The 22,841-nt window shown below is 33.3% G+C and overlaps 1 protein-coding gene across 5 annotated transcripts; it reads left to right on the top strand.

The window, feature by feature from the left end:
* Positions 1 to 6,905: 6,905 nt before the first annotated feature.
* On the top strand, positions 6,906 to 11,222 carry LOC112276476 (uncharacterized). Of its 5 annotated transcripts, XR_016498558.1 has the most exons (4): positions 6,906 to 7,338; positions 7,485 to 8,751; positions 9,344 to 10,515; positions 10,725 to 11,222. XR_016498558.1 is itself a non-coding variant. In XM_073532316.2 (3 exons), exons 1-2 carry the CDS (start codon positions 7,117 to 7,119, stop codon positions 8,802 to 8,804), a joined length of 1,542 nt encoding a protein of 513 aa, XP_073388417.2. In that variant the 5' UTR covers positions 6,906 to 7,116; the 3' UTR covers positions 8,805 to 8,852; positions 9,344 to 11,222. The 5 variants fall into 5 exon arrangements, 3 of the variants coding, with proteins under 3 accessions (XP_073388417.2, XP_073388419.2, XP_073388418.2); XR_012217032.2 differs by lacking the exon at positions 10,725 to 11,222 and having other exon boundaries at positions 7,485 to 8,932; positions 9,344 to 9,571; XM_073532316.2 differs by having other exon boundaries at positions 7,485 to 8,852; positions 9,344 to 11,222.
* Positions 11,223 to 22,841: the final 11,619 nt, after the last annotated feature.

The raw sequence follows: 22,841 nt of genomic DNA on the forward strand, positions 1-22,841 counted from the left end.
GCTACTATATGAAAATATTATATTTATATGTTTGATATAAAATTTATTAAATAACATGGTAAGAACCATATTAATGGATTTTAATTGATTGTAGAATATAGTTAAATTACTATATTAAAAAGAATTTGCTTAAAAGAACTAATATTAGAATTTATATAACTTTATTTTTTTTTAATAATAGCTTTTAAGATTAATTTTGATTAATAATGACTTTTACATATTTAAAGTCAACTTAGTAGACATTGATAATCCTTGAAGTCTTATTTTATTTCTTTTATTTGATATTTAGGGCATATATTATGTAAATTTTATTAAAAAAAAAGTTGGAAAGGGATCTTGGTAGAAAAAAGAAAAGTTAGGGCATCCATATACATGAATGGAGATGGATGATGAAAATCTCGATTCCTATTCGCCAAAAATCATACCCAATGGATTTCAAGGAGGCTACCAAAGGTCTTATTAGAGATTAGAGTTATTTTTTTGATGCATTTTTAGTTTTGAAGACTAGGATCAGTAAGTTTAGGTTTTTGGCTATAGTTTTGGTACAAATTTTATGTGATTTGGAGTTTATATGAAAGAAATATGGATGCTCAAAGTTAAGGTATTGATTTTGTATCTATTATCACTCTTATGGACATAATGCATGCGTACAAAAAGCAATAAAGAATTGGCAATTGAGATTGAAGAGAGCACTTTTTTGGCTACACTTTTGGGATACTGTTTGATGGATTCTAAGTTGGAATGAAGGTGATATTAGAGGTTGAAGTTAATACTTGCAGATCTAAGGGTAGTAAGTGATCTGATTCACTATTGGTTTTATTTTGAGTTATATCTTAAGCAATTTGATGAGATTTTAGCTCAAAATTTTCAAAAATGTATATAATCATGTTAATAGACTTTAATCAAAAAAATTTATAGTAGTTAAGTTTTGAATTTTTGAGATATGAAGAAAATAGTGCTTAAGTGCTTATAAGTTAGGGTTTAGAGCACCTACTAGGGTTTCTAAGATGCTAGAAGATTGATAGCAATTTTACAATTTATTTATCTTTTTAATAAAGGTTAAAGATAATAGCTATATTATGTAAAAATTTGAGAGAAATTGAATAATTGAATCAAGAGATATGAATTTCTAAAATTTGTGAAGAAGAAATCCTTTGCAAGAAAAATATGTTTTGAAAAGATTTGCTATAATTTGAACATTTTATACAAAGAGAAGAAGTTTTGGGAGCCAAGACTTTGTATATAAATTAATAGTCAAATAAATTACTTATTAGAGCTTAACATATATGTTAAAGCTAAATTCTTTATAACTAGATATCTTGTATATTCTCAAATTGCAAATCACACCACATGAAAATGGTGACTAGACTTGAAATGCCTTCTAAATAATGACACCATTCTTGGAATGAATCCATAATTACAAGAAGTTCCTTCTTATGGATCTCATAATTAATTTTGGTTGTTGAAGATTTCTTAGGATAGAAAGCTATTAAGTAGAGTTTGTCATTTTTTCCTATTTATGATAAAATAACATTCATTGCAAAATATGATGCATTTATTTTTATAAAAAATACCTTCAAAAAATCAATGTAATATAATATTGGTGCATAAATAAATACTAACTTCAAGACTTCAAAAGATGCTTCAGCTTCTTTGCTCTAATTAAGTTTGTCTTTGTATATAAGACATGTAAGAGAAGGCGCAACCTGAGAAAAATTCTTAATAAAGATCCGATAGTAATTGGCAAAGTCCAAAAAGCATAGCACATTTTTTATTGTTCTTGAAATCTTCTAATCTAAAATAGTTTGAATCTTCTTCGGATCTATCATAAGTTCTTCGTTGAAAATGATATATCCTAAGATATTAACTTGAGTAATGTGGAATACGTATTTTTTCAATTTGGTGTACAATCTCACATCTCTAAATTTTTGTAACACATGACAAACATGAACTTCATACTCTATTATGTACTTAAAATAGATTAATATATAATCTAAGTAATAGATAAAAAAATCATTTAAAAAATTACAAAAAATATCATTTATAAGATGTTGAAAAGTAGCTGGTACATTCGTAAGTCCAAAAGGCATGACATTATATTCCAAGTGTCCATATCTTATTCAAAATGTAGTCTTCTATTCATTTTCTTCTTTAATGTGGACCAAATTGTATGCTTTTGTAGATCTATTTTGTATAAATCTTAGCTTGATGTAGTTGATGAAGAAGTCTAAATATAAAAGATAAACGATACCTATTTTTGATAGTAATCTTATTAAATCCTTGATAAATTATACATAGTTGCGATGATCCATCTTTTTTCTTCATAAATAAGATAGGAGCTTTAAAAAGAGATTTTGAATGATGTATGAAATTCTTGGCGAAGTTCTTGTCAATGTACTTCTTGAATTCAACCAACTCATTTTGTAATAAACTATAGATTGGACCAAATGGTAGCTAACTTCTTTCTTTAAGGTCAATTGAGTATTTATATGGATGATGCTTTGAGAGTATATTTCTATTCTTTATTTCAAAAATATTTTGAAAATCTTGATATTAACTTAGAATGCTACTTAAAGTCTTTCTATCATTAAAAATGGATGTGGCATAAATAACAAAGGATGATTCTTTTTTTTACAACATGCAAAAAAACTTTTGCACCTGCAAGTATGCATTTGATTACACTAGACTCATGGCTTTTTATAATAATTTTAATAGTACAATGAAAAAAGTTAAATTTATAAGAAATCCAATATATCAAAGGATTATATTTTTTTAACCATGATAAATCTAAAATGACTCAATTAAAAAGAAACCTAATTATATTAAAAATAATTCAACTATTATGACCATTTATTGCTACATCTGTAGGAAGTGTTTCAGGAGTAATGTCTCTAGAGGATAATGGATGGCCATCTATGACATGTATAGGTTTAGTTTTTTGTACTAACGGTATTCTATGGCTTTTAACAAACTCTTCATCTAAAAAATAAGTTCATGCTCTTGAATCTATCAAAGTAGAGGTTTTGTAATTATTAGGTATTAAATGTACATCTATTGTAAAACAAGGAGAAGATTTTAAGGAGAGGATAGGACCTTCATTTGTATAAGATTTTAGCGGCATGGTTCCTATTATAGTTGAATAAATTTATTATTTGACATTTTTTCATCTTTGACAGTCGTACTTCTTATTTTGCAGTAGCGTCATTTTTTTGAATAATGTTGAGTAATATAATTAGCTTTTCTACAATATAAACATAATCTTTCTTAACGACAACAAGTCTTTTCTTGTTCAATAAGAGGTTTAAAACGTATTGCATCAATTTGTATATCTTCTACTTTTAGATGTTTAGATTGAAAGGTCATTGGTGTTGTCATTGAATTATAATAGTGTAGAGGTTCTTTTATGTAATTTTCAAATTGAAGCTCAAAAAGTTGATTGTTATACTTCACAAAAAAATCAATTGCTTGATTCAATGTTTGAGGATCAAATAAGTTGAGCAATAATTTCTTTATCTCATATTGTAATCCGTAGAAAAATTGGCTGATAAAGATAGCATCATTGCACTTGATATCAGTTGCTAATTGTCAAAATTGTAAAGCATATGATATTACTAATTGATTGCCTTATTGTAAAATATAAATTTTATTGGTTGTAATACAAATTGCATTATGTTTTTCTTACATGGATCAAAACTCCACCAAAAAAGCCTCAAGTTTATCCAATATTGGATCTCGTTGCTCAAGAAAAGATGAAAATCATAATAATACTGAATATAAAAGAAGTATATTAAAGAATCTAACTTATGATCTTGACGTTGGATAGCTTTGGAATTCAAGTTCAATCAAAAATTATACTTGATTGATAAATCTTCAAAACTTGGAACTTATGCCATCAAACTTCTTGGGTAAGGCAATTCTAGGTTCACTAATACTAGAAGCATGTTCTACTATAGGAAAAGGAATGTGATTTGGTGTACATGTTGAAGCAGCTCCAATCATGTATGTATCTTCACTTCCTGCCATTTTTGTTATTCCAAGAGGTGATAAATTGAGTTGATGCATTTTAAGCATCAAATCTTTCAATTGCTCTTGCATTTGTGCTATTGCACTCTTTATTTCATAAAGCTCTGCCATAATGATACTTAAAAAAAAAAAAAAAAAAAAAAAAAAAAATCTAATATTGCTCAAGATAAGTAGAAGAGAGGACTTAAGAACAAAGAAGATACTAAGAATAATATTAGTTTAGAAGAGGGTAATGTGCAACTTCTAATACGCTTATGTCTTATCAAGAAAAAAAAGTAATCTATTCTTAATCAAGAAAAGATAATGCTCTAATATTATAAGTATACTCTTATCAATTTATCAAGGACATGAATTAAAAGAAGATGCATAAACTTGGAAAATTTGTATCAAAAGAAAAGTGACAAAATAAAAATAAAGTAATATGTATATTAAAAAAAAACTAAAATGGCTATTACCAAAAGACAAGGAAACTAGAGACTCTTGAATCTAGACTAGAACCAAGAAAGGAGTTGACAAGAATAAAGAAAGCTTCATTCTTGCCTCTATATATATTTTCTATCTAGGATCTATATGGCGACATTCTATAGGACCTCCAAAAATGTGTTGACTTTACATGACATGTATCTTTACTTGCAAGGCAAGTTTTTTATGTTGCCGCCACATAGTTAGCTTGTTTTACAAACTATTAACATATGTGGTACATGGATAGCTTGTTGACCAAGTTTCTAACCTATCAATCAAGTACAAACACACGTAAAATCAAAACAGTGTCTAGGAAGCTTTTCTAAAATGTATTAAGAAATTAATCAATTTTTATCTAATTCTATCTACGTAGTTAACGATTGCAATAGGTTTATATCTGTGACATGTATTCATCAAAGGATGGAAGTTGTCCATTAGGATAGCAACCACCACCTATAAGTAACAAGTGTTAGAAGTGAGAGATATCTTACTCTATACTCTCTTTATATCCAACCTTGCTAATGCTAAGTGTTGTGATTTCATAGTACTTATTCTTCAATAAGTTTGTACTACAAACTATCAATAAATGTGACACGTGACTAACTTATTCATCAAGTGTTCAACCTACCAATTACCTATAGACACATATAAAGATGAAACTACATCTATGAAGCTTTTAAGAAGCTTTCCTATAAGATATTATTAAATTAATCTACTTTTACCTACTTCTATATATTCATATTATTTAGATAATTATTAAAATAAATATGTATGTCCATGATAGACATATCATATTAATCATAGAAGTACCAAAATAAAAAATATTAGTTACTAGTTCATGGAACTAGAGTGTTGTTGTAGTATGTAAAAATGAGAGTCTATAAAAAGTCATTGAGTGATACAAGTCTAATATATCAATTCTTAAATCTTTCCTTGAAATAGTTTGATTGAGATTCTAATTAATTATTATGTGATTTATATTTTAATTATGGATATATTTCATGAAAATTAATGATCATGAAAGGTTCCTTCAATATTCTAATTGATCCTTTTATAAGTACATTTAATTTTAAAAAAGATAATGTAATAGATTATTATTAATTTAGGCAAGATATTTGGAAAGAATCAACATCTAATTGTTGAATCATAAGTCATGAAGCTCCAACTTAATTTAGATGCATTCAAAATCAGGTTTTTGGAGAAATCTTAAGAGTATTCCAAATGCAACTTTTTTGTTTTCTACTTATATCCACATGAGATTTTTATTCAATCATTAAAAGAACAAACCTATGGACATTCTTGAAAACAATTAAGTTTGAAATGAATTTAATTCTTTAAAAATATGGTTTAGATACTATATATTAGCAATTTGGTCCATATGTATTGTAGTATTGAACTCTTTATTATGCTTAAAAATAATCCTAAATGTTTTAAATCTTATAGTTATATTTGAAATTTCTTACTCTCATAACAATCTTGTGATTTTTATTCAATAATTATTACTTTGATATTATATTACACTTTTTCTAAGTACTTCTATCCTTCCTTTCTTTCCACATTTATTGCAATTTCGAAATAGAAGATCTTTTCTACACAATATATGTGAAGAATGCAAAGGCATTTAAACTACCAAGAGTTTGGTATGACTCAATGATGCAAAAGTTTGTTAACAATGATAGAAGCAGGATAACTATAAACACAAATGCACACAACATATACTTAGAAAATATTATTAAGTAATATCATTGAACATGGTATAAACAATTTGATATTCTAACAAATTTATTAAAATAAAATAAAATAAATCCACACTAAAAACATAGAGAAATCAATTTCATCTACCTCCGCATTTCAACCTCTAAAATACGTAACCATTATACACTCAACAATTCATTTATGTTTTGATGAAATTCTTTAATATAACAAATCTCGAAGCATATATCATAATCAAACAGTCAAGAGTGTGCTTGTGGAAAAAGATACAGAATGTGAAGAACAAAAAACTATTTCTGCATGTGAAACTTTTTGTAAAAAGAAACAAAACAAAACAATTATAAAAAAACAATTATAACAAAATAATAACAGCATCATTGCCTTGTGTGGAATTGAAACAGATCGAGAAATCAACATGTGTAAAACCCGAAATTGAATATCAGTATTCGAAAGAATGACAGAAAATGAGATTTGTAAAGAAATTGAAGCAAAGAATGGATCTGTGCTGAATGTGTGACGTGTCCTTGTGGCGGACCTGCCCAGTACTTGGCCAACCTCGTCGACTCGTCTAGGCTCGACTCGGCTCAGCTCGGCTCAGCTCGGCTCAGCTCGGCTCAGCTCGGCTAGACCCCTCCTTCCTTGAAGCCACACCCACCCCCTTCTAATCCTTGCGCCCGGCCCCGATCTGTTCCGCTTAACCCTAAGCTCTCCCTATCGCTCCTCCCCTGCTCTGGTGCGGCCTCCTGGTTCGCGCGTTGCATGGGGATCGTAGGCACTGTTCCTTTTGCTGCGCTCGCCCGCATTGTTTCTTAGATCTTTGCATACGCGAGGCGCGTTTTGGGTTTGGTTGGGTGTCGGGTGGTTGTTTCTACGGTAGGTAGGGCGGGTGATCTGGCGGATCAGGGCGGGCTGCCGGTCATGGACTCCGATCAGGGCAAGCTCTTCATCGGTGGCATATCGTGGGAGACCACGGAGGAGAAGCTGCGCGATTATTTTAAGAGCTATGGCGAGGTGGTCGAGACCGTGATCATGAAGGACCGCGCGACGGGGCGCGCGCGGGGCTTCGGGTTTGTGATCTTCGCGGACCCGAGCGTGGCCGATCGGGTGGCGGGCGAGAAGCACACCATCGACGGAAGAACGGTAAGCGCCCTGCTTTGGAACCCCGGGCCTTTAGTGGAGTGTGGCGAGGTTAGAGCGGTGGAGCGTGATGGTGTTGGTGGCATGGCGATGTGTGGCAGTTGTATAACTTGTGTAGCATGTCTTTCTTAAATCTTTTGCTATTCTAGGTGGAAGCGAAAAAAGCTGTGCCGAGAGACGAACAGCAGAATATGCCTAGGAGCAACAGCGTGGGTGGCCAAGGGCCAGCAACATCCCACACTAGGACAAAGAAGATATTTGTGGGGGGCCTAGCCTCAACAGTTACAGAAGATGACTTCAAAAAGTATTTCGAGCAGTTTGGTACTATTACAGATGTGGTTGTTATGTATGACCACAATACTCAAAGGCCTCGGGGCTTTGGCTTCATCACTTTTGATTCTGAGGATGCAGTTGAGAACGTGATCCAAAAGTCGTTCCACGAGCTCAACGAGAAGATGGTGGAGGTGAAGAAGGCCATTCCGAAGGAGCTGTCGGGAGGGTCGGGTCGAGCTGCCGCGGGATTCGGCGGAGGAGGTCGCGGCGGGGGCATCTACGGATCGGGGTACAGCCAGGGAGGATACGGCGGTGGGAGTCCAGGAGGAGAGAGTGGGTACGGCGGTGGGAGCCCGGGAGGAGGGAGTGGGTACGGCGGGCGAGGCGGGTATCCGGGGTACGGGGCTGCAGGTTACGGAGGTGCGGGATTCGGGAGCAGCGGTGGACATGGCGCGGGGATGAACGGGGGCTACGGGGGCAGCGCGTATGGCAGCAGCGGTGGGTACGGGAGTGGCGCGGGGGGTTACGGGAGTGCAGGATACGGGAACGCTCCGGGCGCAGGAGGTTACGGCAGCGCTGCGGGATATGGCAGCGGAGGCGTGGGCAGCGCAGGGTATGGGAGCGCTCCCGCGGGGGGGAGAAGCGCGTGGGGCAGCGGAGGTGGTGGGTACGGGACGGGATCGGGCTCGACTGGGTACGGGGGCAGCGGGACGGGGAGCATGAGCGGGTACGGCAATGCAGGATGGGGGACGACGGGGACGGGGGCAGGGGCCGCAGTGAGTTCGGGTTACGGAAGTGCGGGGTATGGTTACGGAAGCAGCGACGCAGGCTACGGATCGACGGGTGGGTATGGCGGTCGAGGTAGCGGGTACGGGTCGAGCGCAGGAGGTTACGGGACGGCGGGTGCAGGGGCGGGAAGCGGGAGCTACGGTGGGGGTTACGGAGATGCATATTCGGGATACGCCGACAACACGTGGAGGTCGTCGGGGACAGATTCATACAGTTCGGGAGGCACGGGGTCCGTGGGAGGAGGGACGGGAGGTGGATTCGGCGTGGGCGGAGGCGCTAGCGCGGACGGAGCAGTAAACGTGGCGTCAGGCTACGGGGGAGGATACGGTGTGGCAGGCAGACAGACACAGCGAGGTCCTGATGCCAGATTCAGGCCCTACCCTGCCGCTGGTGACCGCACTGGCTAGTCACTGCATTTGGTTGCGTACGAGGCTTAGGCAGCATATGTTGATAAGGTCCTTCGCTTATGAAACTAGTCCTAGTTGGCTATGTGTGGCGTGGACAGGCATGCTTGTACGCACGTTGAGATTAGAATGTAAGTTTGGGGCAGAGGATTGAACGTTTTGAGTTGAATGCGAGCGAAGTTGGTGCACGCTTGGGACCGAGGACGTGTTGAAACCGGATTGAGTTGCACATGTAGCGTAGATAGTGGCAGAGTGCATGGTATCTTGGAACGTTGCGTGTAGCGTTCGTTAGGTGAGAGTGGGTGGAAAGTTGCAGCGAGGTGTGGAAGTTGGAGGAGAGTGCAATGCAGTGTATGCCGTGGCGAGGGAGTTCGGTAGAGCGTGGGGTCGTGGTAGGCGTTTGTGTGGAGTGATGTTGTGGGTTTGGGATCGCATGTCGTGCGTGCGGCGTGTTAAGTAGGAGGTGGTGGTGATGGTGTTTCGGTCAGGCTGGGTGTCTGTGGTGGTGCGGTTCTGATGGTGTGGTTGGTTCACATGTGCAGGTGTATCGACCTAGATGTCATGTAAGGGAGGCAGGGTTTTGGCTGCATTACGATCATCCGAAAAGATGGAGCGCAGGCGGCGTTGAGCCAAATGTGGGGTTGGTTGGCAATGGAGTGGCCTGTCAGTAGTTGTAGTGTAGGACGAATTGGTAGGAGAGGACAGAGCACTAAATTTAGCTACAGCAGCATTTAATACGACCTGGTCTTTCCTTTTCTTTTCTTTCCTTATTTTTTTTCTGTTTTTATCGTCCTCTTTTATTCTTTTGTCAAAAAGGGAATCGTTGTATTTTCGTAGTTTGTTAAAAATCTCAGTGTTGTCTGATAGCACTCGATTTTTTCAGAACTCTTGTTGTTTAGTAAAAGTAGCGGACTACAGGGTTAAGGTATGCATCATCACCAGAGATACGGTAATCGGTAGATTCTGAACATATTTAGGGCCGAGGTGGTGCTATCCTCTTATTTATTTGAGAGTACATTTTGGCGTCCAGACAATTGTGCAGCTTTGTTCTTGTTGTGTTGACGTATGATTGGTACTGTGTGAAGCGTTTGTGAGTCCGAAATGTACGGGACTGTTTTGGAGTGTGGGCGTACTGATTGGAGGTTCTGTCTTGTTCTTTGGTTTTTTACTTTTTTCTTTTGTAAATATTTTGGGTGTAGGCATTGTAGTATAGTGCATTTTGTACTAGTCTTTAATTACAGTCTAGTTTTAGTATTTCCGCATAAGTTTTGATGTGATGGTTAAGGTACATTTTGTCTTATGCGGTCATTTTCGCGTCTCTTCCTTCCTAACTTGCAGGGGATGTCGAAGTTCGCATTTTATTTATGTCTAGAAGCTTGGGGAACAGGTGTTTGTGGACTTGAACTTGAAGATGAGTTCGTTTAGGAATCGGCCTTTGAGCATTTCCTTTTAGGAGCATTTCGAAGTTATGGAGTTGCATGTGTTTTTCGTGAATATGTGGAGAAGCTTCAATGTCTTAAGTTTCCATTCACTTGCCTTGATTCTGCCATTAAGATTGTAGTGCTGTAATGAATTTACTATATTATAAGAAAAAGTTCCGCCATTTTACTCCCGGCGACTGATTTTGTTGAGTAATGTGCAGTGATCTCATAGTTTCTGCGTCTTTTCTGAGCATCGATTTCTCTTGGGAGCAAGCGTGGTTCGAACTTCTCTGGTATTTCCGATTCTTTAAGTAGGAGTAGGTGGAAGCTGATTCTGACCAATACATCAAGTGCTTTCGTTTTGCAATTTGAGACGTTCTCGAAACTCATTGAAAGTTCGAATGTAATGAGGACGAAAGTTTAGTAGTCAGAGAAGATGGAGAAAGCTCTTTCATCCACATTTTGTTAATGTAATGGTTGGCCACTGGCCAAAAAAGTGCAGGGAATACACTCATCATACAAATGAGGGGTACCTTACACTTAAAACTTCAGCCTTTATCAACTGAGAGCTTGCCTTCAAGAAAATGCTTTTACTACTGATTCGCATCTTGAAGTGCAACATCTTGGCAAGAAAATGTAGACGAAATTTGGGGTTAAGTTCTGCGTCATGACCTACTTTGTAATATATAGGTAAGACCTACACTAGTTCAAAGAACTGTGCAATAGATGTTTCATGCTTTAATATTCTGTACTTAGACACAGAGTTGGGTGGAACATGTAAATCTTATTAGGTCTCTTTCTTCGCAAGAGCGTCTGCCACCATGCTCAAAAACCTCGTGCGAGGCACTGTTCATCTCATTTGAAATCTAGAGATACTTGTGCATCTTTGAAGATGTTCAATATAGAAATTCTAACTTTTGAAAATGTCAAATTTCATAAGGAGCAGTTGTTAGAGCTCCTAAATCAATATAGCATCTGATGTACAAAATTTTGTACTGTACCCTTCTGTCTAAAGGTTTTTTGATTGTCTTGGTTTAATGAACCGACTTTTTATTTGTCTTACCTATTGTTTTAAAGAACAGTATGTACTCATTCTAACTATTAAATGATCCTAACTATTTATAAATGCAAAAAAATCTTTTTGTCATGCCCCATGTAACGAACATATATATAATAGTAAGGATTCATCTGATTGTATCAGATGTAGAGGAAAACATGCTAATTAGTACAATTTTGAATAATCTAACATAAATTATAAATCATGTGATTAGATTATATTCCAAGTGAAACTGGTTTTTGGCAACATATTACAAAAAGGTGTTCAAGATATGGGGAGTGTATTCTTGGCTATGGTTCAAAACCTCTACAATCAGATTCGACTTTATAGTTCAATTAAAGTCTTATTACCAAATTATATTTTTTAACTAAGTATTTCCAAACTTAGCTTGTGCTCTCCAATTGCTTTAGTATGTCTAGATTCTTAAAAATCAAGCTATAAATAGTTGGAAAGCAAACAAGACTTTTTATGCTAAATTCTAAATTATCAAAAATTCAAAATATAGTTTTTTTGACACACTATTGTCACTTACAAAAGGAACAAATGGTTATGCAAAAGTGGTAAAGAAAAATTTCAATATAATAACTTTCCTTCCAATAATATGACTTACAAGCATATTATTGGAATTTTTTTTAGTATAACAACTTACACAACTAAATCTAGTTGACACCTTCAAAAAAATCATGAAGTTGGAACCTAATTACCTCAAATGGAATGATAAAGAAAATAAAAACTATATTTTTAAATAGAATATTATATGGTACAAACCACAAATTAAGTAAGAAGCATTGCTTCTATAGCTAATATATTATAGAGGTCTTGCGACTAATCTATGGAGAGCACAAGCCAATAGAGTCATTTCTTATAATATGATATAGATAAGATATTCATATTATTGGTGTATAGGGATAAGTAGTTGGAGCCATATTTGGCAAGTTTTTAGAATTGGGATTAGGATGGTAGTCTATGTAAGATCCACAATGGAACATTCTAGAAAGGACTTAGGGTGGTTATCTAGGTTGAATCCACTATTAGAGACATTCGAAAAAGTTCCAAGATGGTTGGACAAAGTAAAAATAGGACTCTCTAGGGCCATTTGGGTACCTGAATAAATATGGCTTTGGTTCTTTTCTCTTAGTAAAGTTTGATTTTGTATTTTTTTGTTCAATTCTGTATATTATCTTTTGCTTTGTTTTGCATTTCCTGTTCCATTCTATTTAGGTGTGGTCTACAATGTCCTACGTAGAGATGAAATTTATATTGCTATAGATTAGAAAGATCTTAGATCTTAGAAATAATCTAATCTTGTTTCATTAGTATCAGATTGAGTGTAGTCTATTCTTTGGTAGTGTATTGATAGCCATCGTCTAGTTAGAGGTTAATTATTATAGTCACATCTTATATTCTTTTGAGAAGTCAATTGAAAAAAGATAAGATATTATATTAATAGAGTTTAGTAAGGAAATTGCAGCATGGAAGATATAGTGAAGCAATCTCAGATGGAGACTAAAATACAACACCTCCTAGGCTAAATACCTACTCTGCAATGACAAATAGAAGCATGTACGACAAAGGAGTCGACATTCGCTAGGTTGAAATTGAGCAAGTCTAAAACATACTTTGGACTTCAAGGCGAGAAGATGTATGCCAATGGTTCTTTAGCATGCGAGAATACCTCCAACCATCTGAGACAAATATCATCAAAGAAATTATGTATGCAACCAACTATTTGATAGGTGTGGCAGCCATTTGGTGGCAATATCAAGCTCAAAACTATGAAGCCTCAAGTAGATTTTGTGATTGAGAGGAATTTAAGACCAAATTTTAAGAGTCAATTTTGATCCATCAATCCAAAGAACATAACATAAGATCGATTGGTAAACCTTATACAATCCAAGTTAGTACAAGATTATGTCTCTTGATTTAAGTCCTTGTGTCTCGAAATTGACAGTATTTCAGAGATGGAGATGATGGATCGATTTATAAAAGGATTAAAACCTATGATCCAATAAGAGGTGGAACTAAGGAATCTACAAATATTTGATGATACAATTTGAATTATAGGGAAGGTCAATGCTATAGATTTCAAAAATTGTGGAGCATGACCTATAACACAAAGTTCTATGCCGCTATCTAATACTATGGTACAACAACCAATGCCAATAGAAATTGATGCCCTGCAAAGATCACTAACACCATAGAGATGAAAAATATTGATGTAGAAGGAATTACATTTTTATTATTAGGAGCTAAGCCACTAAATTAGAAATTCTTCAAAATGTCAAAATTCAAGCATCAAAAAATGAAGGTAGATTCACAATCTTGAGATTTATTTAGTTGATAATAAAATAGAATAAAAAAACAAGACTCCCCAATAAAAGCATTGAGGATTACTAAAAGAATAGTTGTTGTCTCATAGACACAAATGGCATGGCCTCAGACAAGTGTTAAAAGAATCGACTGGTGTCTCTAACTAATTGGTTAGTGTGTCTAATTGATCAAGGTTCCTCCTTCCAAATAGAATTATTACTTAGGGCCAAACTGATAAATTGAATAATTTATTACCTAACATCAAATGAACTTGAAGAGTTGTAAAAGATATTAAAGAAACTCTTGGAAAAGAACCTTATTTGAGAAAGTATATCACAATAGAGAGCATCTATACTCTTTGCATCTAAAAATGATAGTGGACTTTGGCTTTACATCAATTATGTAGGCTTCAATAAGTAGATTGATAAGAATGCATATCTACTTCTATTCATGGATGATCTTTTTGATCAACTTTGAGATACAACCATCTTTAGCAAATTGGACCTCTGAAGAGACTTTTGGCAGATATCTATTGTAAAAGAGGATATAAAAAAGTTGGTCTTTTATATGTGCTATGGACATTTTGAATAGCTTATTTTACTTTTTAGCTTTACCAATACTCCAACTTCTTTCATGGATCACATAAATAGATTGTTTTAAGATTGTTTAGATAAGTATGTAGTGGTCTTCATTGATGATATCCTAGTCTATAGTAAAATCTTTGAAGAACATGAGCAATATCTACAAAAAATATTATACTGACTACAAGATAGCCATTTCCATTGCAAAAAATTAAAGTGTGAACTTTGGAAGTTAAAAGTCACCTTTTTGAGGCATATTGTGTCCTCCAAAGGCATGCATATGGAGTAAGATAAGATAAAGGCAGTTGAAGATTAGCCAATCTACAAAAATGTTTATAAAGCTTGTTCATTTTTAGGTTGCATTGGATATTATCATTATTTTGTTTGGTAATTTATACACATTTTTATCTTACTAATAAGCCTATTGGAGAAAGGTGCCTTATTTGAATAGAAATTAGAATAAAAAAAAGGCCTTTGATAAGTTGAAGAATGCATTCATTACTCCTCTAATATTGTAATTGTATGATTCCAAACTTCCCTGTACACTTGACATTAATGCTTTTGATTTTACTATTGCCATGGTCTTTCAACAAGACTTTAATAGGGGCCTTTAACCTATGATGTATAAATCATGCAAGCTCAAAAGAATAGAGCACAATTACTATATACATGATCAAGAGCAATTAACAATTGTACATACCACAAAGGTGTGGGAACACCATCTATTGAAAAAGTTAGTCACTGTTTAGACTGAACATTGATCCTTGCTATACGATTTATATTTAAAAAACATGAAATCACAACATCATCGTTGGAAAGAATAATTGCACTTCTTTGACATTCAACTTGAATATAAGCAAAGACAACAATATATTGTGTTGTACATCTTATTATACAGACCAGATTTGAAGTCCAAATTACAAAACAAGAAAAAAAATTACTACTATTAGCAGTATTATTTCAAATCTAATCAAAAAATTGGAATAGAAAGAAGCTACGCATTGAGATGCTTATTTCAAGATGATTATCAATGGGCCGAAGATAGGTGATGTGTAATATGAAGATTATCATCTTAGTAATGGCTTGTTCTATTTCAAAAAGTAAATTTATATATCTAACAATGTTATACTTTAGATGCACATACTTCAAGATGGATATGACATTCTAATATCTTGATATCTTGGATGTGAAAAGATTCTAAAATAGATCCCAAGGTTATGATTTTTGGTAAGTTTAGATCATTATATTTGAGCTTTTTTGCACTCTTGCGAGTCATATCAATCTGGTAAAGCATGCAATATACCATTTCTTTGACTATTGCAGCTAATTCTATTATCTATGACATGTTGGAAGTTGATGACTATAAACCTTATTATGTATTTGCTATAAATGCCTCACAATTATATCACAATTGTTGTCTTTGTAGAATAATACTAAAAACAACTTCACTTGGCTACAATATGCTCTGATATTGATACTCCAACACTTGTACAAATCTTCCTTGATACTGTCTTTCATCACTATGAGTTACCTCATATCATTGTTTCAAATTGAAATCCATGCTTCATAAGAAGTTTCTAATAGACTTTGTTTAAGCTATTAGATATATACATTGCCATATCTACAACCTTTTATCTTCAAATAGATGAAAAAATAAAGCATGCAAATTAAACCATGGAGGATATGCTACAGACATTCACAGTAGTTCATTATAATAATTAGGATGAATATTTGACGTCCTTGGAATTTATTTTCAATGATAGTATTCAAGCAAGTATCGATCATTCACTATTCTTTCTTAATATCAATCAACATATGATTACGCCAACAATTCTTTATCATTCTATTGACACCAACAACAAAATAATAAAAGAGTTTATACAACAACTTACAATGGCCATGTAAGAAGCACAACATTGCCTCCTTACCACACAAAATCAAGAAAAGCAGTATACGGATAACCATTGATAATATAAGACCTTCTCAGAAGGTAATTAGGTGTTATTTTTCAATACAAATTTTCTACTTACTACATCAATTCAAATTTGTAAGTTGATACTTTGGTGGCTTGAATCTTTTTATATTGTTATAGTGATTTCTAATGTTTTATATAGCCTTAAACTTCTGCTATATATTCAAGTCCATCGTATCTTTTATGTTTTGTAACTCAAAGAGTTTCATACTTAGCCAAGGTGCTTTTTGGACCAATACCAACCACCACTACTACCATTGGTTGTGATTGATGACTAATAAGAGTATGAAGTGGACAGTATTTTAGAGCATCGCTACCTTGCCTTAGCAATGGACATCCATAATTTCAGTACAAAATTCTTTGAAAAAGTTAATCCATCTATGATACAATATGTGAACTTGCATAGAACCTCATCCATTATCAAGAAACAATATGGAGAAACCATTGGAAGCGAAACAAGGATGTTCCTTATTAATGGAAGAGAATTAATTGTAATGGAATATGGATAAGATACTTGTATTCTTAATACATAAAAATAGGTAGTTGGAGCCATATTTGAGAAGTCTTTAAAATTAAAGCTAAGATAGTAGTTCATATGGGATCCACCAAGGAACATTTTAAAAATGACTTAGAGTAGTTATCTAGGTGGAGTCCACTATTAGAAATATTCTAAAAAGTTCTACAATGATTGAATTAAGTATAAATAAAATAATTCAAGGTTATTTAGGTACTTATCAAAGAAAGAAAATCTTCAATATACTCTTGTATCACGGAATGGAACTAGAAAGCTACTCAAAAATGATATAATATTAAACTAGAATGGCTATTGCCAAAATTAAGAAGACTAAAAAGTCTTCAAATAAGACTAAAGACTAAAAAAGTCTTGACAAGAGTGAAAAAGGCTTCACTCTTGCATCCATATATATTCTTAACTAAGAGCTACATGGCAATGTCTTATAGGACCTCTAAAAAGTGTTGATTTTATAAGACATGTATCTTAACTTTGAAGGTAAGTTTTCTATATGTAGGCCACATAATTAGCTTATTCCGCAACTTATCAACATGTGGTTAACTTGTTGACCAAATTTCTAAACTACCAATCAACTACAAACACATGTAAAGTCAAGCAACGTCTATGAAGCTTTTAGAATACTCATCTAAAAGGTCTTATGAAATTAACCTACTTTTATCTACTTTTATATATTCCTACCTAATCATAAAGATATTTATTAGAATACCTATGTATATCTGTAGCATTGCTCCTACTTCTAGAAGCAAGTTCTATGAGGAGCGGTCTTCATATGTTGAAGAAATCAAAGATGCGGCAAATTGTATTTGCGACATACTCCAATCTTTGTTCTCTTTGAAGATAGTTGATAGGCCCTCTCAACGATCCATAGTGTCTCATATTAGGGCAAAAAAACCACCTTGTTATTAGGTCATTGTTGAGGCCTTCATAACTTCCTTCAAATAAAATATTTGAATACTGTCAAGAATTATTCTTACCTCTAATAAAATCACCAAACATTGGGAGTTTCTTCTAAAGTCATGATATCAAACATGTTATATCTTGCCATTTATTTAAGGAAATTCATGTCATTTTTGAAGATCTTCATCTTGATTTTTTCATCTTAAAGGTTGTAACAATGGCAATGTCTTATTTGATAAACTCGCAAATAAAAGCTCTTGATTTGAATCTACTAGTTGTTGATTTCAAACTTCTTAGCATCAAAAATACACAAAAGCTACAAAGAAAGATAAAAAAATATAATGTTATCTTCTTTTATTCTTGTTTCTTTTATAGCAAAGATTTGTTATTCTTCATCTTGGTTTTAATGGATGTTGTTGATGAAATGCTTCAATTCTTCTTATTGCATTTGCAAGATTCTTTGATATCTCCTATATGAATTTACTAATATCATATCATTCCAAAGAAAAAGATATTCCAACCCATTTTGTTGCCACCTTGAGTCTACAACTTCTTCTACATCATTATTATCCACTTTTATAATCCACTTTTATAAGAAAAAGTAGTGTTTGCCTTCTTCTCGAGATATTTATTACCTTATATGGCTCAAAAAGGGACACATAAAATATAGGGTGGATTTTCATAGGCTCTAGTAGATGTAATCAATGAATAATATAATTGATTTATTCACAAATAAAAAAAGGTCCCAACCTATGATAGTCTAACTTATTACAAAGACGAGTAGTCTTAATATTGCGACAAAGTAACCATACCTTGTCACCCACATTAAATTATGGTTATTCCTTGCAATAGACATTTGAGTTGGTCTTTTGTCATTCTTGAGATTCCTTTAATTGTTTCTTCATTGTTTCATATAGCTTTGATAAAGGATTTTCTAAATCTTCTATCATATGATTATTAAATTTTGAAAAGTCAAAAGTATTAAGTCATGGATGATAACCATAATTGGCAAAGAAAGTTGTTTGTTGAATGGAAGAATGTATCAAATTATTGTATGCAAACTCTATCAATGGCAAAAGAGATGTTCAATCATCTTGATGATAGTTGATGGTATACCTCAAATATTGCTCCAAAACTTGATTCACCTATTCTATTTGCCTATCAATTTGAGGATAAAAAGCCAAAGATAGCTTTACATCTATCTATAAATTTTAAAATGAGATTTTTGAGAATCTTGATACAAATTAGATTTTCTTATTTGATATAATATCCTTTAATAATCCATGATAGTAATAGATCTTATCAATGAAAAGCTTAGCTATTTTTTTACTTGAAATAAATTTGATACATAGTATAAAATGTATCATTTTGGTGAATCAATCTACAATTACAAGTATAGAGTCATATAAACTTGAATTTGGAAGATCTATAATAAAATCCATAGAAATGGAAGAAGATAGTTGTTTGCATGTAGGCAATGGTTAAAGAAGTCCATTGAATCGATGACAAGGAGTTTTTGATCTTGAACAAATGTTACATGATTAGACAAAGTCTTTTATTGCCTTCCACATTTGCGGCCATGAAAAATCTTTAGATATAAGCTCTAAAGTCTTGTTGTGTCTAAAATATCCTACTTCTGGAAAGACATGACATGCTTAAAAAACACGTAAAAATGCTTCTCTTTTTAGAACATATAGGCGTCTTTTGAAATAGAGTAGGTTGTTCTTGAACTTAAACTTTGAAATATCATGAGACTAAAAGAAAGATTCTTGATATCATAAATAAAAAGATCAGAGGACATACTTGATTGAATTTATTTGACAAAGGTCAAATCAATAATCAATGTTGATTTCATTGCTCGAAGATGAAATTGCTCTGACTTCAAGAGGATTGCTCTTTATTGATTAAAAGATATGTTTCTTTCTTTTGATATAAAATAAGACTATCTAAAAAGAGCTTTTAATAAACCTTGTTATTTTTTAAGTGAAGATGTAATCTAGAAATCAAATCTTCATAATGACATGCTCCAACAAGCTTGATGGTGATTCAAAACACATGTCAACATAAAATACTTGAGGTTCTTGTGATTTATATATACTATGATTGGACTTAAAGTGCCTTCTAAATAATGATGCCATTCTTAAAATGAATCTACAATTGCAAGAAGTTCTTTGTCATAGATCTCATAGTTAATCTCAAGTGCAAATTATTTTATGAAATGGAAAGCTATTGGATGGAGTTTGTCATTTGTTTCCATTTATCACAATACTACATCAAAGGGAAATTTTGATGCATCTATTTTCATAAATAATCCCTTAGAAAAGTCAATGTGATACAAAATTGGTGCAAAAATAAATTTCTTCTTTAAAGCAACAAATGATGCATTACCTTCTTTATTCCACTCAAGTTTTTCTTTATAAGTCAAATGTGTAAGTAGAGCTGCAGCTTGAAAAAAGTTCTTAGTAAAGATTTGGTAATAATTGATAAAGTCCAAAAAGTATTGCACATCTCTTATTGTTCTTGGGATCTTCCAATCTATGATAGTTTGGACCTTCTTTGGATCCACCATAAGTCTTCATTGGAAATAATATAGTTCAAAAAGTTTACTTGAATGGTGTGGAATATATAATTTTCCATCTCCGTATATAATCTTGTATATCTTAGCTTGTATAACACATGACAAACATATACTTCATATTTTTTGTATTCTTAGAATAGATTAAAATATTATCTAAATAACAAATGATAAAATTATGAAAAAACTCACAAAAGACATCATTCATTAGATATTGAAAAGTACCTAGTACATTTGTAAGTCCAAAAGGCATAACATTATATTCAAAATATCCATACTTAGTTTAGAAAGTAGTCTTTCATTCATCTTCTTCTTTGATATGGAATAGGTTATATCTTCTTTGTAGATCTATTTTTATATAGATCTTTGTTTGATTTAGTTAATCAAGAAGTCCTAAAATTAAAGATAGAAGATATTTATTCTTAATGGTGATCTTTTTAAGTCCTCGGTAATCTAAACACATTTGTAGAGATCTATCTTTTTTCTTTACAAATAAGATAGGAACATTGGCTGAAAATTTAAAATGGCATATAAAATTTTTAGCCAAGTTTTTATCAATTGACTCTTTGAGTATAGCCAATTCATTTGTGATAAGCTATAGATGTTATGGACAATATAAAAGATAAGGATCCAAGACTAAAAAATATAATTAATTTGATATTAGAATAATAACAGATTACAAAGAAAGAAGGTCCTAGCTAGGCCATAAGAAGTGAGTTGTTGAGATTGAGGATTCCTTTAACCTCGACTCCTATTATATATTAGGTCCTAGGAAGCTTCTTAAGAAGTTTTTATGAGGCTTGAGAATAAAGTAAGCCTAAGATCCTTCTTCAATAATTTTTTAAATCATCTAAAGCATCCTAGAACCTTCTAGGACCTCCTATGAATTTCTAAAACTTTCTTAGAATCTACTAAAATCTTTCAAAATCTTTTGGAACCTCCTACAACCTTCAAGAGCCTTCTTAGAACCTATTCGTATCTTTTGAAACGTTTTGGAACCTTGTAGAACCTTTTAGAACCTTTTAGAACCTTTTAAAATCTTTTAGAATCTTCTAGAACTTTTTGGAATCTTTTGGAACCTTCTTCAGTTGTATGTCCATAACATCACTTCCTCTTTTAGCTTTGAGGTCTCCAAGAAGTAATATTACATCAAGTTAATATATGTATAAGAAGTTGAAGATCTCTCACATGATGTCCGTTATATATTTTAGTTATTTTTTGTGATGTAAATGGTTCATATGTCTTAATAGCCATCAATAGTGTCTTAAGCCTTGTACTTGTGACCAAGCATGAACTTCAATATCTTCATTATAGAATTATCTTGCAAACACTCCTAGACATCTTTTATAGGTAGGTTCTATCTCAAACACAATTACTAGTGACCTATTACTAGGTATTCTTTGATATCTTCATAGTTCAAGTGGCTCTTCATCTCAAGGTTGTCTCCGCAAGCTATTTGGTTGAGATGGTATGATCAGCAAGGCATCTATTTCTTCATTATCCATATCATATAAAGTGGATATTACTAAAATAATATAAATATGCTATGATCGTGAACTCAAACTATTGACTTATACTATTTTAAACATTTGACAACAATTGCCTCTTTAGAAGTTGCCTCCTCCACTTCTTTATGAAGCTAAGAATTAAGAATCTTCATAATAAAGCTATCATATCAAGCTACTGTTCTTCATTTTGCCGCTTTTGATCTATATAGATGTCATTGATGGAACCTTTGAATCTTCATTTGTACATTTAAAAGGTTGCAAGCTGGTTTCCATGTGTGATCGTTGATATCATATCCGCACCATTAGATTAGATATTCAAGCCTTCTCTATCTTATTCTTGAATCTAATACCTCTTCTATCTCAAATTCAACATAATCATTGGTTTCAATTATAGGAGGTAGTGGTTGTCTTTGACAACATATGTTCAATTCTTTATACTTTTTCAAAAGTAAAATATGAAAGACTAGATGAATCTTCATGGATGAAGGTAACTCCATGCAATAAATTATATATTTAATTTATTTTTGAATCACAAATGGTCCCAATCTTCAGTAGTCTAACTTATCACATGGCTTGTTGGTTTTTATATTATACCAAAAAAATCATACTTTGTCACCAACTTGGAATACAAGATGTTCCTTCCTCAATTCATCTGCTACTAGCTTATAATGTTCTTGAGCCCTTTCTAGATGAGTCTTTATAGTTACTTAAAGTTCGGCCATCTTTGTAGCAAACTCCTTTACTGTTGGATTTGCCAACTTTAAAGGCTTTATCATATCTAACTTTGGATAATGACCATAGTTTAAATAGAATGACATTTTCTTTGTAGATGTCTAGATTGTATTCTTATATACAAACTTTATCAATGATAAGTAGAAAGTCAAATCATCTTGTTGATTGTTGATGGTACATCTCAAATATTACTCAAGAATTTGATTGACCCGCTCCATTTGGCCATCAATTTGAGGGTGGAAGATAGAGAAAAGGTTGATGTCAACCTTAAGAATCTTAAAAAGTACCTTCTAAAATCTTGATATAAATTGTGGTCCAAGATTTGACTTAATATCATTTAGAAACCTGTAGTAATGATAGATATTATCAATAAAGAGTCTTGCCATCTCTTCACCAATAATTTTCTTCTTACAAGGTATAAAATATGCCATCTTAGTCAATCGATCCACAACTAC

The sequence above is a fragment of the Physcomitrium patens genome, chromosome 2 (genome assembly GCF_059467195.1).
Source record: "Physcomitrium patens ecotype Gransden chromosome 2, ASM5946719v1, whole genome shotgun sequence".
In the NCBI taxonomy this organism is placed as follows: Eukaryota; Viridiplantae; Streptophyta; class Bryopsida; order Funariales; family Funariaceae; genus Physcomitrium; species Physcomitrium patens.